General features: G+C 38.3%; 1 protein-coding gene across 2 annotated transcripts in view; it reads left to right on the top strand.

Annotated features, from left to right (window-relative positions):
- Positions 1-16,626, top strand: part of fstl5 (follistatin-like 5) — a 339,290-nt gene that overhangs the window by 283,047 nt on the left and 39,617 nt on the right. For both annotated transcript variants that reach the window (XM_030146006.1, XM_030146007.1), the window contains 2 exons: positions 14,653-14,679; positions 14,904-15,022. In XM_030146006.1, the coding sequence (XP_030001866.1) occupies positions 14,653-14,679; positions 14,904-15,022 (146 nt within the window). The remainder of the gene's footprint in view (positions 1-14,652; positions 14,680-14,903; positions 15,023-16,626) is intronic.

The raw sequence follows: 16,626 nt of genomic DNA, 5'->3' as shown, positions 1-16,626 counted from the left end.
CACAAGTTCAAAGGATAGACGCAGACGGACAGACATGGCTGCACTACACCACAAAAAGAACAGGGGAGGGAAAAAACTTTACTATGCTGTCGTAGTCTGGCCTGACTAAAAGACTGACTGCATACTTGACCCACTGCAGTTTTCCTATGAGAGTGCCACCTTTAGTCAGAAACAAATTAAGTGAGCAAATGGAAGCTGACTATCTCTCCCGCCTGGATTGACTGTCTCTCTCAGCCTGAGGCTAATGCACAGTGTCAGCTCACACCAACTGCAGCCTTAAACAGCTGAAACCTTCACCTCTGCACCTAAAAATATCAGACCTGACAAGTCTTTTAGTTCAGTCTGTATTCCTGGAAGAGGCCTTGTTTCATATGCAGTCGCGAAAAAAATTATTAGACCATCAAAGGTCATCATAAACAATGGTTATGCAATCAAGTACTAACTCCTGTGTGTATCATGTGACTAAAACAGACAGAAAAGAAAACATGGCATGCCTAAAAGCACTGTTTTTGTCAGTACAATGCCATAGATATTGATGTAATAACTGAAGTGATTTTGGTTATTATCAAGAAAGCATGGAAAATGGATAGATATCAGCTCTGAAATTAAACTCTTATGAGCTGTTTTTGTTGTTATCATTATATTTGTCCAAACAAATGTACCTTTAGTTGTACCAGGCATTAAAATGAACAAAAAATTGAAGAAAACCAGGGTGGTCTGATAATTTTTTCCGCGACTGCATGAAGATCATGAAAAAATATGTCCGTTATTATCTCTATACATGTATTTCTTTACTTTTTTTTTCACCAACAATTTCCCAAAACACTAGCAAAGGTTAAATGCACAGATTGTAAATTCTGCCACCAACACATCTTTAAATAAATTAATTGTAAAATGTGTAGCTGTGGATGATAGTTTGATTGATTGACTGACTGACTGATGTATTTATCTCGAATATGAATGTGAAAAAAAAGAAAGAAAAATAAATAAACAAATTAAACATTTAAACATAACACCCAGTGATAGCCAACACCTCCCTCATCCCTGTATCTCTTAAAAATTATGTCTTTATACCTCCTTTTAAATTGTTTCATGCTTGGACATTGCTTTAACTCTATGTTGAATCTGTTCCACAGTCTCACCCCACTGACCGAAACACAAAAACTTTTCCTGGTTGTATGCTGGGGCATCGATAAAGGGGGGGACACATGACAAATTCATGGAGCCCAGCATTTGTGGGGGGCCCATAGAGTAGTGGAGGGGGTCCAGTGGATACAGGCAAGAGGTTGTGAAACTTTCATGTTACATCTGTTGTATAAGAGAGGCACAGAAGTCAGGAGTCTGACATTGAAAGTATCTTAAGTTTCAGTTTCATCTCACGCTAGCATAAGTGATGGTGTGTATGGACCTACATGACTTCTTGTCTGAATGTAGCCTTAGATGCATATATAATAGAAGGGATTTTCAGGCCTCTTTTTGAGCCTAAAATCCTGTTAATTGGCATCTGATTTAATACAACTCAACATTGCAGCAGCATCACTGTCTTTAAGTGGTTTCATTTATTTCCAAGAAGCTTTATTTTTGCTGACCTGAAGTATTGAATATCAGAGTCTAACAGTAGCACTGAATTCAATTATTGCATATTTTAGGTATTACTAAATGAGTCAAATCAAATCAAGACATTCTTTTCATGTACTAAAAGCACTCCACTCATCATGTCTCCTTTACAATGAAACTTCAAAAGGTCTGCTATGAAATGGACGGAAAGAGGACTATCAGATTGTTGAGCTTTACAAGTATAATTAGTTTAATAGTCGTGGAAAGGTCAAATCAAATTTACTTCTAAAGTGCTTTTAACGGTGGCCCATCACAGAGTGGTTCAAACTGAGAGAGAAAAGGACACAGTGAGGAGAAGAGATGAGCACTCGGGATAAATGTATGCAGTCGGTACAAACAGATGATCGTGCAATGAAAGCCTCGAGCATGAAGGGCTGTTCATTTAACTAAACAACACAGTCCCGTCTGTGGTTTACTCACTCCCTGCTGTGCTATGTTCATATGCTCAGTTGGGATCCTGGCACACTTTAGCAGCAGTGGCACCGCTTTCACCCCAAACATTTCACAGGACATATCTGCACACACTCCCTCAGCCTGAACGTATTTTTAACACATTTCAGTATTAGATTTAGCTGTGCACACATTCATTAATTAATGGAAATGTATTTCACACAAGGTTTTCTCTCAAAACACGTTTCAGAAGTCTCCGATAATTTAGGTTTAGGTCATTAATACTCATCTGTCTAGAAATTCCAACCGTACCACGATGCAGAAAAATATGTCATTTTGGGGAAGAATTTCAATTGCAGATGTTGTTACTTTGAAAGGTGCAGTCAGTATATTGATATCTGTAACTTAGTTTAATTTCACACAAAAAATATTGGGACGTTCGAAGTTTATTTCACACTGAATTTTTCATGTGTTTTACATGTATCAGTAAGACTTCCCAGTGTGATATCCAGCCTGGTGTGAATTTTAACCAGATCAAAGTGTTAGATTTTTCCACTTTTTAACTTACCACTGGCAACAGAAACACATTTCACACCAAAAGTAATACATCGAATTTTTTAAAATTTATTTTTGTGCTATAATAAAAATAAAAACTAGAATGAGTAAATAACAATGCACTGCAAATTATGTGGTTCTTGCCAAGATATAAAACTTAGATTTAGAAGTGTTGGGTAACTGATCTCGTTTTAAGAGTCAATTTCTTATTTTAAGTGTTCATACATCTGTGGACATGCTCATTTCTTGATTTAATAATCTTACTTCAAGAAATCTTGTAAAGTTAAATAATTTTGTTGCATGGACAGATATTTCACTTTTTTTGAGCACCTTTTTCCTCAGATTTAGTGTTTTCATCTAGTTTTTAGACACCCCTTTTTTGCATTGTCTGGGGATGGATGTGTGATGGAGACAATGATGTGTTTACAGCTCAGCTCAGTTTGACTAAAACTCTTCATGATCATCACTTCAAGTGGGCTCACTTTTTTCATTTAGAGACTTTTAGCGTCAGTTCATGTATAAATTTGTTGTTTGTTGTGAAAATGGCGTGTTTCATTGACCTCTGGAAAAGTCACTACTGACTCTTAGATTGAAAAGACCTGAAGACTCTTGTCTATCGTATATCGCTCAAATCTCTTATTATGATTTATACAGGTGTCAGGTCACTGTAATAATCTGCTTTTTAGTGATCAGTCTTATGTTTTATGTGACTTCTCTAAAACACCTCTCCCAATCTCTTTTTTCATTCATCCAAAAATTACAAACTGGTTAATCTGTCATCAACCAGACTGTTATTGCTGAAGACTTAGATCAAAATCTTATTAATTTACAGAATAAATAAAATCCCTCCAAGTTTAACAAAGGACCATTTGCATTAATACAAACTACAATATCAATCTTTAAGTATTCTTTATACATCACTGTGCTCTTGCAGATGTATAAAAAATAAATTCAAAGTGAAATTTTCATGTGATTCTACACTTTTTCACAATTATTTATTTATTATTGGCCAGAGCCCCATAATGAAATCAAAACTCTCATATTTCTAACATCTGTGTTCCTCATTTTTGTCACATCCATCAGAGTCATGTCACAAACCTCATTCAAGCTCAGGCTGAAGTACGTCCAGAGTGCAAATCCAGATGGCATGTTCTATCCAGACAGCCTCTCTAAAGTCATTTGCAGTTATTACGTTATCATCCATCAATAGAACAACATCTTGTGTGACATTGTGGTTTTTGGGAGGGCACGATGTAGCAAGATGAAAATAAAACAGTATAAATAACAAATATGAACAACACCGTCACAATAAAAAGCCCAACAGATGTCCTCACATACTCAGAGCAGCCCGCATCGACTTTCATCGCAATTTATGTTTGGAGTTCACAAGTATTATCTGAATTATCTTCAACTTGTGGCAAAAAAAGACATGCACATTTAAAAAACGGATGGCATTTGCCTTGAAGTCGCAGCATCAAGGATGTTTTGAACCAAGAGGCCCTTCTGTAATCCCACTGAAGATGAAATGCTGATGGGTATGTTGTAGAGCAGACAAGCCTTGATCTCATGCTACTGATGTAAAACAGACACACATCCAAACGACACATTGTGATTGTACTCGGAAATGTTTTAGAAATCTGACTTTGTGGAAAGTAATGAACTCATTCTGTGAAGTCACTGTGTTTATGACCCGCCTTAGGCATGTCATTGAAACACTCGAAAAACAGAGAGCTGAATAACTAACTAAGCCCCGGCTGAATGAAGTATTAAGCAGGAGACGATCTAAATAACATAATTTGATGACTGTGCTGAGAAAGATCTTCTTTGTGTGAATTCACAACCAGCTTGAAGGTCAAAACCTTTTTTTTCACAGGCGCGACATTAAAGTGAATTGTTTTTCTCTCAAATTTACCCAGCCGCTTCACTGCTTGGGAAAACCTGAGCAGTCACTATTCTGAGATCTCTTTAACGGAGTCTGTCACCAGCAGGCAGAGCACCATCCATCTCTGACAGTCTGCCGCTAAACTGGCATAAATATCTGCCCTTCACAATGTGCCAATTATTTCTGCAGTGTCAGAGGATCTGTAAAGCTCCGTTTGTTGCTTTAGTCTCTCCACTTTGTGTTTGTCTTCACATTATGCCTCCCTTCATGCCTCATATTCGGCACTTGCCGAGGTCTGTACAGTGAATATAGACGCTCAAGCTGCTGGCCTTTTGCTCCAGTTGGATGAAGTGCCCTTTTACACCAAAAAATGAGACAGTAATTATTGGTGGAAGTATTGAAGCTTCTGCTACTATCATTTACTGTCCCTTCCCACTCAAAAATGCTTCTTAGCTTTGTGTTCCCTAACACTTAAATTTGGAGGTGTTATTGTGCATTCTTCCGCTGTAGAGCAATGTTTATTTGTGCTCAATTAAAATATAGATCCAGTCAAATCGGGGACATGCCACATTGTACATTTAAGCCTCAGGGCCTCAACAATGACAATGAACTTTACAAAGAGCTGCCCCCGTGGTGTCCAGTGGTTAGGCTAACACGAAATTAAAGCCCTAATGAAGTAAAACTAAGTGTTAAAGTATTTTTATATGGAACCCCACCAAGACCTATTTAATGAGGAAAATTCACAAAGTGTAATAATGACTGTCAGTACTGTGATAATCTAACCTAGTCATTATTAAATAAACACTAATTACTGACAGTAGTTAATGGATGGCTGAGGCTTTATCTGATTTGTTTTATTTACAGAGGACAAATACTATTAGTCAGTCAGCACCAACGTTACCTACATAGATAGTATGGAAATAGAGGGTGAACCCTCCAGTAAAACTGTGTAACGTGGCTGTCACTGTGTTGGCTTTAACCCTATAACACCAAATGTATCATATTTGATACATGAGTTTTGAAGCCCTCTACATGATCAGTGTGATATTTTTTTTCTTCAAAAACCTGATGCATACAATTAGATACCTGCAGTACACTGATAATCCACCAGGGGGAGGAATTCATTCACCAGAGCACTTTCCAGTGACACTACAAGATTGTCATTAATGAGGAAGGAGGCAGAACTTTGCCAGTTTTGAAAAGGAATTACCAATTTGTTAGACATGTTTGTGTTATATTACGTTTTTGTTTGTTCAAAGTTAATAATATTAAAGCACTGAGACCTGATGTATCAAATATGATACAAAATTGAAACTCATACATGGAAATTGATATTTGGAGAAAAACAAAAATTGGGGGAGGTTGTTCAGAAGAACCAATTAAGGCTCCACTTTCAAAGAACTGGAATTTTCTGTCAATGATTTAATGGTTCAAGCCTTACAGGGTTAAGGAAACAAGTGTCATGTTGTTCACTTTTTTTAAGGATAATTTGTAGATGTAAACATTTTCATGATGTAATTTTCCTTTTTTCACTTTTTTTTTAGTCCGGCCCACTTGATTGAGCTGTATGTGTCCACTGAACTAAAATGAGTTTGACAGTTCTGATCTAAGAGGTTCCAGTTACAGGTTGTTTCTCAGGACAGGGACGGCCTAACTAACTAGATTCCAAAAAGTTCATCAATATGCAAAAGCTAATATCCCTCGGTTAGCCGTCTCATGGGGAATATTTGTGTATTTTTTAGTAAGAGTTTTTCTATTTGAGAAGAGGTGGAGATGGTCTCTTTGGGATTTTTTAATGTGGAACTTTGAACTTTTTTTGTTTACCATATTTCCACAAACTATGACCGGGTCCTTTATTTACCTCATTTGCAGACAGTAATGTATCTACATACAGAACAGGCTTGTATCACAGACAAGTTTATTATTATTATTATTATTATTATTATTATTATTATTATTCATAATTCCCTGTTTGATAGGTAAACTTGGACATATGTTCAAAGAAAGACTAGTTTTGATCTGCTCTGTTTATGCTGTTGAAGTAGCTGCATTACTCATGTAACCATTTCAAATAAAGCCATAGAAATGTACATTAGACTCGCTCATTATATGACAGGGACCAGGAGTTTGTCTACGTTTGTTTTTTCCTGCCATGTTCGTTCATGACGACCACAGCCATTATCAAAGACCCAGCTTTTAATTAAATGCCAGTTTTTATTTGAGGAAAAACGGTGAACAAAAATACATCAGACACAAATTATCATTCAAAGCCTGGTATTTGTGCTTAGTTTATAATGTGTCTGCAGGGCTGTTTAATTACTATTATATAAAATGCTTTGGTTTGGTACCATGGTTGTCAGGGCCACATATTTGTTTCATTACCAGAATTTAGAACGAAATGTTCCTATAAACACCATTATTCTCCTTTATACATCAGCGAACCTGGTAAATGTCATTATTTGTAATAATGGAGGTGATTGAGCTGGAAGTTGTGGTTAGTTTGCATGTTGCCTGAAACCACACGTTCTCCAACCATTTCATTTTTAATTGGTTTTCATTAAAGAAGTAGTCTAATTAGCATAGAGGACACTGCATGGTGTGTACTGTTGTGGAGTTTGTGGTCTTCTGATCCAGTTACCCTTGAAAACTTGCAAATAATAAAAAAAAAAAAAAAAAAAAAAATTGAAGATTGAATTAATATCACTAAGATATAATCTACCACATCAAGAATCGGTTGCATCCGAGTGTAACAGCGTAACCCTAGATCGGTTGGCAGTGGTTAAAGCAGCTCCAAAAATGAATTCTCAAGCTGTGTACTGAGTAGTGCTTACAACCACACACACTGAAACAATGGAGGCCAAATGCCAAACAAAAAGCCGGTGTGTGAAGCTGGTTTCAAAAGGTGATTCATTATGAAAAGACTGCAGAGAGAAAGGACAACACAGGACGTCTGTTGTTTCTCTGACAAGGACAAGAACCTCAACCAGAATTAATGAATGAGGATAAACACAAAAGACCGAAGTAAAAAGAGCCTAGAGCAGAAACTCTTATGGCAGGATGTCTTCGGGGTAAAGTTGCCATTTCTTTTCCTACAGAGATCATTTGTTTCTTGAAATCATGAATGAACGGTCATGGAAGTCAGAGATAAATTGGTTTTTTGAAGGCGCTCGGTGACGTAGTTTGGAGGCTTGATGGATGTAACGGGATCGGAGTGAAAACAATCTGAAATGTCTTTGCACCTTCCTCCTCGTCCTCATCCTGTGGTCTTCACTCGCAGCATTAGTCCATCCGCCTTATTTTACTCCCTGCTTCATGATTCACTTTAAGGATTGTTATATAATGTTTGACCTTTACGTACCACATAGAGTCCTAAAACCCCAGTGGGCTGAACAGCAAAACATCTCCACTCGCATATGAGTCAGTTTGTGGGACTTGAAACTTAGTGTATGTTCACGACAAAACTTAAGAGTCTGAGGGTTCTTGTGAGGTTTATATATATATATATATATATATATATATATATATATATATATATATGTGTGTGTGTGTGTGTGTGTATCCATCCATTTGTGTTATTGATCATCTTTTGTGTACTGTATGTGAGGGTTATCAGCTTTCTTAATGGACAATCAATGAAAGGAGAATTGAACGACAGAGTTAGAGGCAGAGAGATGGAATGGTACAAAAAAAAGATCTGAGAAAAAAGGACTGAAAGAGTTCACTGTTATTGACACATCTGTGCTGATGTTTGGTTCACAGTCTCTGATGAAGAATGACAGTCCAGAGGTATCTTCATTTAGTCCTGGACTGATGTGCTGTGTGACCTTTACATAACAAATCTATGAAGTGTATGAAAGTATTTTAGGTCCAGTTTTAGATTCAGTCTGATTGGTATGTGATATGTTAAAGTCAGAATATAAATATTTCTGTTTTCAGTTAAGTATTAGTTGGTCAAGCTTTTTTATTTTTATTCTGAAGAACTGACTATTTTGATGTTCAGAGGCCACCAACTGACTTAATACTCTGTCCATGTTAACACAGATCTTTCTAAAAGGGTATTTTCCTCCATTTTATTTATTTTTTCTGTCCACTGGATCTTCATTTTACAAAATACAGCAGTGGAAAACACTACAATCTCGAACATTATCATAAAATATTTGCATTAATTTATTTTTGTGTTTCAAAAGTTGTGGACAGACAGAAACAAATGGAAATTTTTATTTTTTTTTAATTGTTAACGAAACAAAATTATAAAACTAAATTCTTGACAGTTTCAACATGTCATGCCGTGGATGTGTTTCATTATCTGCTGAAACATCCAGTTTTGACCTTGATGGAACTGAGCATGTGCAGAAGGGAGCATCTGAGTTTGGAGAATAGAACAACAGTTCAGCGACTTAAGAGTGATTCATAATGCAATTCATCATAAATGCATGGAGTGTCCAAAAACGTTGTTCCACCACTGTATTTGTCCATATTACAACCCGAGCAAATACCATCTGTTACAAATGCATCAACAAACCATTGTTTTGGGGGGGGGGGGGGGGGACTAAAAACTGTTCCGCTGTTCACAGATCTGTATGCAGCAAATACAGAGACTTTACTCTGTTATCAAGTTGAGCAGCAACAATAAGTTGAGTTATAAACTTCAGTTACCTTAAGTGTTGCTTCGGGTAGGTAAACTCTACTTTTTATATTCTATAGTTTTCACCACAAAACCACCACGTCTGTCTCCCAAATGTATCTGCACTGACCTCAATCGACTGCAGGTTATACAATGACTTTTACACCTGTGTGACTTTTACTCCGTCCACACTAATGTGGATATTTTTCTGAAAAGATATTTTCTTCCTCCTGTGAGAATAAAAAAAAAAAAAAAGTCTAGTGTTTCTCAGCGGGGGCGGTACTGCCCCCCAGGGAGCACTGAAAGACTGTTTGGGGGTGTTTGGAATGAGAAACCTGAGAAGGGGGTGCTGAGACCAAAACGAGGGTGTTAGTCTGTATAAGTATTAATATCAAGGTATGTGTTATGTCAATGGGGCAATTCTGTGCCCCCCCCCCCCCCCCGGTCCTCCACAATAAAGTATGTTTTGGTACCCTCCCACTGACATGACAAATACTGTTGATTATTTAAAGTCTATTATTGAGTAATGCATTGTACACCGTGGACCTGTTGCATTGTTCACTGTACTACAAGTTTAATAGTTTTGAAAGCTGTCATGTTCATGTAACATAACCCTCTATGTTCTGTTTTCTACACACCCCTCTTCATTCCATATTTGCTGTTCTCCAACCATTTAAGTCTTTAGGTTCGTAGGCTGTTGTTCCAATCAAACATGCCACTTGTTCATTTCACAGATTTAGACACACAAAACATCTAATCAGCAAAACCTGCTGGTGAAGTGATTGGTTGTAACAAAACCCTGCGATCTCCTGGTCTTCGATGACGCACAGTTGAGAAGCAATGCTTCACACTAATGTCTCCACAAAGCTGTTCCATTCTACAGCGTCCACCATGCTGTGTGCTCCACATCCTCTGAACAGAATGTTTGCTCATGCCAATAGCGCCCATGTTTCCATCAGCAGTGTCCCTCCCCATCACAGCAGGCTTTCACACAGTGTTGGACACGCTGTCAGCAGCCAGGAGCTCTAACCAGGCAGTGACGCTATCCACAGTGTCAGCAGCCCACTGCCTGTCGACTGAGTTTCATGCTAAAGGATTTATGGAATAAGTATTGTAAATCCACCAGAAAGTTTAAACTCCTTGAAGCCTTACTTACAATATGGCACCATATGCATATTTCTGTTGATTTACTCGAGTACAGTTGTCTTTTCCACAAATACTGCTAAAAATAACTGTTTAAAACATAGGGATAGGAATTGAGAACCAGTTCTTTTTTTGAGAACCGGTTCCCAGTAGCTTAATTCCTTGGAATCGTTTGCCTGCCTGCTTAATGATCCTGCTTATTGATTCCACCTTTGTTGCACATGCATGATGATATCAAATGTAGACTGCATTGTTTTGATTCAGAACGTAGCCAACATGGCGTCGAGGCAGAAACACTCCAAAGTATGGCTATATTTCATACGAAAAGATGACACCAGGGCCACTTGTAACACTTGCAAAGCTTCCATTTCTTCAAAGGGAGGAAATCCCTCTAATGTGCTAAAACATTTGTCTGCACAGCATGCGATTCATTTGCAGGAATGTCACGTGTTTGATAAGCTACTTAGCAACACTTGTGAATCTAGGGGCAGTGCGAACACCAGGGCATCATCCAGGCCTGGCTCAATTGGGGGGGCAACAAACATCCTGCCCCCTCAAATAAAAGCTTCCAAAGGTAGGGAAAAGGAAAATGAAGTGCACAACATTGGGATACATAGAGGAATTAGTAAAGTATTTTAAGTTTCACTTCCACTTTGCACAGTCGTATGGTGTGTACCTACAGACATCGCAAACACACACACAAAAGAAAATGAAAAAAGAAAACACTATTGTCTTTTACAGTGAAGTGCAGACTATTAAAATGTTTACAGGTATTCTCAAAGTCAAACAGTTAATCACACTTTGTATCATTTGTGCCTTTTTTAAAATCTACTTTTTTTTTTTTTTTTTTTTTTTAGCTTTTTCAAAACATCCTTTAGATACTGAAAGAAACATTAAAGCTTCAGTTTCAAGTTTTTTTTAGTGTCATTGGACAAAGATTCCATCATCAGGCCTCTCAGCCTAACACAATTCAGCATTATAATTTGACATCTATCTCCTGGTTGCATTTTCTCGCTGTAGAAAATCTACCTCAATGACAGGACAGTTGTACTGACCATACGTATATTGAGACGAGATGAAAAGATGTAGAGAAAACTTCATTTTGAAGTCACCACAAAAATAGCTCTACATGTTTAGGGGTTAAAAATTGTTCATGTGATAATATGGATCCAAAAGCTTCTACTAATTTGATCAAATAAACTAAATCAAGCCTTTACGCAGCGTTGTTCTGTGTCTTTCTGTTATTTAAGGGAGATTTTGTTATATTCCTAAAGTTTTGCTTTTTCTCCAAGAACTTGTATTTTTTTTTCTCTCTAACTCTCAGGGATTTTCCTCAAGGATTATGTCTTTTAAATACATTTCCTGTTAAGGAGATGATACAGCCTTCAGTCCTGCTAGGGCTTCTGACTCCAATTCTTGCACATTGAGTTTTGTCATTTTCACTGTGTCCTTACTCTACCTGGCTGGTAAATTCATTGCTTTGGACTTTCTGTCGAAGGTAGCTCTTGTTGTTCATGCTCACTGAATTGTATTTCACACACAGAACCACCAAAAGTGACCAAAAAAACCTGAACAATTTCCTATCTCCGTCTGATCGATATAATATTAAGGCTGAAAGATGTCTCGCTCTGTCAGAAGTAGTGTATGATCGGTGAGTCATGACTGTATGATGCTGATAGACGAAGTGAGAGGAGACACACACAGCACTGAAACACACATATATATATTTTTTAATCATGTGCTGTAGTAGTTGAAAGCTGAAGCCAGTCTCGGTTGGTGTCCTCTTTGAGTTATACATGGAAATATTCTGCTTTTAAATCACCCTTCCTAGCTGCCTCTCTCCCTGTATAAAGAAGAGTTTTACCTCTAATCTGTCTATCTAGTTTAACAATTTTGTGATCTCCTTAAACCCAGTTTGAGTGTGGAGCAATGGAAGGTATAAAAACAACATTCTTAAAGCTGGACAGTGAATTGTTCAACCTTTCTTTGTGTGCATGGTTCAACTTCTTAGCATATTCATCATTTTCTTCCCTTTCTGAATCCAGCCTTTTTCTGAGCTACTCTGTTTTTTTCTTTAAAAAATAAATAAATAAATAAATTTAAAAAAATTTAGTCAAGTATGACTGAATTTTGATTAGCAAAACAAAACTGTGCAAGGGTGATCACCTTTGTTAATGGAGAATCAATAAAAGCAGAATGGAAAAAGGACGTTAGAGGCAGCAAATTTGGAGTTAGTAATGGAAGAGAGAGAATGGTATTGGAAAATAAAAAGCATTTTAGAGAAAAGGACTGAGATTTCCTTGATATACACAGTTCTGCTGATAGTGAGGTTCACATGCTTTGGCAAGGAACCAAAACAGGGGGTTCTCAGGCGTCTTCATTTAGTCCCGGATCCTGGATGTTCAGTAAGTGGGTGTTGGCAGGTGTGTTTGGAATCTTTTTAGCATAGCTGGACTAATGGACATGTGGTGTACCTGCTCTGCATGTTGTTACTCATCGAACTGAAAGGTCATTTGTTCCATTACAACAAGAAACAAAGTAAAAAGGAGAAGGAGGTAATAAAGATTTTTCTGTCTGTTTAAGAAGCGTCTCCGTTTTAGTTCCTCATTAAAACTTGCTCCAGTATTGCGGGGCCTCTACTTGTCACAACACTTTCAGCTCGTCAATAGTAAAGTATTTTTCTACAGCGTGTAATTAAACCTAAACAGACTGCAGGGTTTACAGTTTTCCTGGAAACTTCTGATATAATCCATGGGAAGAGCCAAAAAGGCCTCGAGACCCAGGGCCGTCTTCCTCGGCTACATTTTGCATTTGCATCAACTCTGACCCAATTACTCTACCGATATTATGCAGTCGCTGTCTTCCGCCATGCCACTATGGTGAGCACCACAGGCTGTTTGGCCCACTGTCGCAGCGGCATGCTCTTGTAAACAAATTGAATTTATGTAACCTTGCTGACGGGTAGGAACTGCAGAGTCCAGGCCAGTTCACAAGCATGCCGTTCCCGATGTCTGGAGCCCAGTGGAAACACAGTTATTACGGCCAAAAAGAGTGAACTCATCGCCTACAGTGGCAGCCAGCTTGTTTTGTTATATGGATGATGAAGTTGATGTATGGGCCTCTTGTATGCGCAGAGCAGCCACAGTCTTTCTGCCAAGTGATGAATAGCATCAATACCGTGGGCTATTGGAAAAGACCTGGGCACGCAAGATCTCATCTCAACTCCTCTTTTCCATTTTCCCCATTTTCCATTTTTGGCACATCTCAAATAAATTGTATTGTTTCTCCTTTTTTTGTTTTGTCCTTGCCTTCCTTCCCTTTCTTGTCCCTGTATCTGTAGACGAGACCTTTTGTCCAACTTTTAATGAGCTAAAAGGTATGCAAGAGTGCGCAGCGAAACACTTGACAAAGCACTTTTGAAAGATTAAGGCTGACTAACGGCACGGCAGTGTCTAGTTGGCTTTGTCTCCCCCCTTTTCTTTCTCTGCATCTATCCACCCGAGCAGAAGCTGAGGGAATGAGTATTGCAATAGAGGTGAGATTAGAATCGGATGTGAATTGGGCGGGAGATTGGTTTGTAGACTGAAAATGCCTGAAAATGGGAGATGGAATGGAAGCAGAGGGAAGGCTGGGGACAGATGAACAATGAGGGAGAAGGTCATAGTTAAAAAAGCAAGTGTGAGAGGGTAGATGTAGCGGCCAAGGGTTGGAGTATAATAACTGAGCGGCAGAATTCAGTCCGACATATGCACGGAAAATTACCTCTTCTTCTTCGTTAGCATATCAGGCCTTATATGATTTAAAGTAATGGCATATGTTCTCTTTAAACGCTTCAAGAGCTAGCAGCTGGTTTGTGTTTTAGACTGTCCATTAACTCGCCAAAGCTCTTATGTGACTTTCAATCCATATTTCAGGTCATTAGTCACATCTAAGTGAATTTAATGAGAAATTACCTGTTAGAGAATCCAAAACTGGTACAGAAGGAGCCCCATAATCCTTCCTAATGACTTATGATAATCATCAGAGCCTGAAACCTGCCGACTACTCATGGGCGTCTAAGAGTGCTTACTCACAAAACTCATATTGATCGATAAAATCTGATGTGTTGGATTATTTTTTGGGACTTATTCCACATCTGTACGCATACGCTCACTTGAGTTGCAGCATCTATAAAATCATAAACTGTTTTACTGTAGTTGTAGTTTGTTGACTGCACTCCATTTTCCAGTGTTCGGTATCAAATTATTTCCAAGCAGAGGGCTCTATCGATTGTTTGTTGCGCTAGGTGTCAGAGAGACGGTTTCCATAAAACTTTCATGCAGTCTGCTTTCCTCTTTGCCTCAACAAGACTTACTGTTTGTGTCTTTTGCTCTCACAAAGGGACCCTATTGATTCTTGCATTTATTTTCAACCATGCTTTCCGCTTTTTTCTCCCTCACAGTGGCAAACATTTTGTGGCGAGAAGAAGGTACGTCTAGACTCCATCAGCTCTCCTATTGCATTCATTAAACTAAGTTAATTGAATTTTTGTAATAGGGTTACTGAACTGTGGTGAGAGGGATTAAATGATTTGATGCTTTGAAAATAGATAACAGTGTTGTAGGCTTATTTCCGTTGCAAATGTTCATGCTGTGCAGTCTCCAAACCCATTTCAGGTATAAAGCAATGCTTTTTCTTTTTCTCTGCTTCCAGGTCTTGGCATTGGCAACATGTTCTATGTTTTCTATGAAGATGGAATTAAAGTCATTCAACCTGTGGCCTGTGAAATACAGCGACATATTAAGCCCAATGAGAGGCTGCTGGCTCTGCAGGTGAGTTGTTTAGCAGAATAAACCATTTTTAGCTCACACTAATATTTTGTTTGAAGCAGGGGTTTCAAAACCGTTATAAGAAGGTGCAGCACCTCAGTCGTTCTGGACTTCAGCCAAATTACCGTGTTGACCAACACACTGAACCTTTAAAAACATTCTGTCAAAGAGGTAATTACTCTAATATTTAGTGGCATTTAGTAGAGAAGTTGCAGATTATTGCCAAATGAATATTCTCTGCATCGTCTCCTGTGGTGGCCAATAAAAATGTGCAAGGCCGTCCTTTAGACCCAGTGTTTGGGTTTTCGTCTGTTCTGGACTTTATAGCTCAGAGAGGAATAAATCAGTCCACACTCAAACATAGCACGTGATGGTAACCAGGGTTCCTACACAAGTATGGAAAGTATGGAATTTGATTTTATAAATTTCCAGGTCTGGAAAAGTATGGAAAATGGAAACAAATGTATGGAAACATATTCATGTTTCCAAGACTGTTACCACTGTTCTATTTTCTAAAACATAAAATTATCAATATCTAAAAAAGGAATGGATCAATCAGTTTTTCTAAGGCTCTTGCTAGCGCAGCTAAAATGTTTGTGTGAGAGCACATATAGTAGGATACGCATCCCCGGAAAAATTTGGGCAGATTGACAAGTTGAATGCCCAGCCTTCTGCTCTTATCCTCCTCCAACCCATTTTAAGGCCCGCCCAGGTGTTGTCAAGTTTCACTGCTGCTTCGACGGACAGGTGATGTTCACACACTGTTCATGAGCAAGCTATTCAACATGCCTTGAATGATCGCTGTCAGAACCCATAATGGGTAGATGTAAATTCTCTGACGACTAACTCATAGATCCCAAATATAAAGACTGGTTGGCTGGTTGGAATTGTTTTTTTTAACCAAGATATCAGGAAATTAGGGTCTGGAAAAAGTATGGAATTTTGAAATTTCAAATATGTAGGACCACTGGGTAACGCACTAAGACTAGTACCACTAAGTAAAGTCTTTTCCATCAAATCCCAAAGATTCTCAAGGGGGTTCAGGTATAGACTCTCATCCATATGTGAAAATTACCACTGATGTTCTCTGAACCACTCTTCAACAATCCGATCCTGATTAATTCTGGTATTGTCATTTCTGAATACATTTGTGTCATCAGCGAAGAAAAAAATCCACAGATATTCAGATCTGGTCATTCAGTATATTCAGGATCAACTGACTTCATTTTATGGACATGTAACTTTGCTGAACCAAGACCTGACCAACTGAACTGACCTCAGACCACAACACTACCCCCACAGGCTTGTACTGCAGGCACTAGGCATGATGGGTAATCACTTCATCCACCTCTTTTCTCACTGTGATGGGTGTATGACTCTGGAACAGGGTCAGTCTGGACTCATCAGACCACATGACCTTTTCCACTGAAACACAGTCCACTCTTTATGCTCTCTAGTAAATCAAAGCTATTTCTTTCAATTGTCCTCATTGATCATTTAATTGATGTTTTTAAGGAAACACAGCTGTTTACTCCAAATCCCTACAATTTGCATAATACACGTGGAAATGCCATCACCTTCACTGTTAAATCAAGTCATGCATTCCA

The sequence above is a fragment of the Sphaeramia orbicularis genome, chromosome 10, assembly GCF_902148855.1.
Source record: "Sphaeramia orbicularis chromosome 10, fSphaOr1.1, whole genome shotgun sequence".
In the NCBI taxonomy this organism is placed as follows: Eukaryota; Metazoa; Chordata; class Actinopteri; order Kurtiformes; family Apogonidae; genus Sphaeramia; species Sphaeramia orbicularis.
This window is presented reverse-complemented; position numbering and strand designations above follow the sequence as displayed.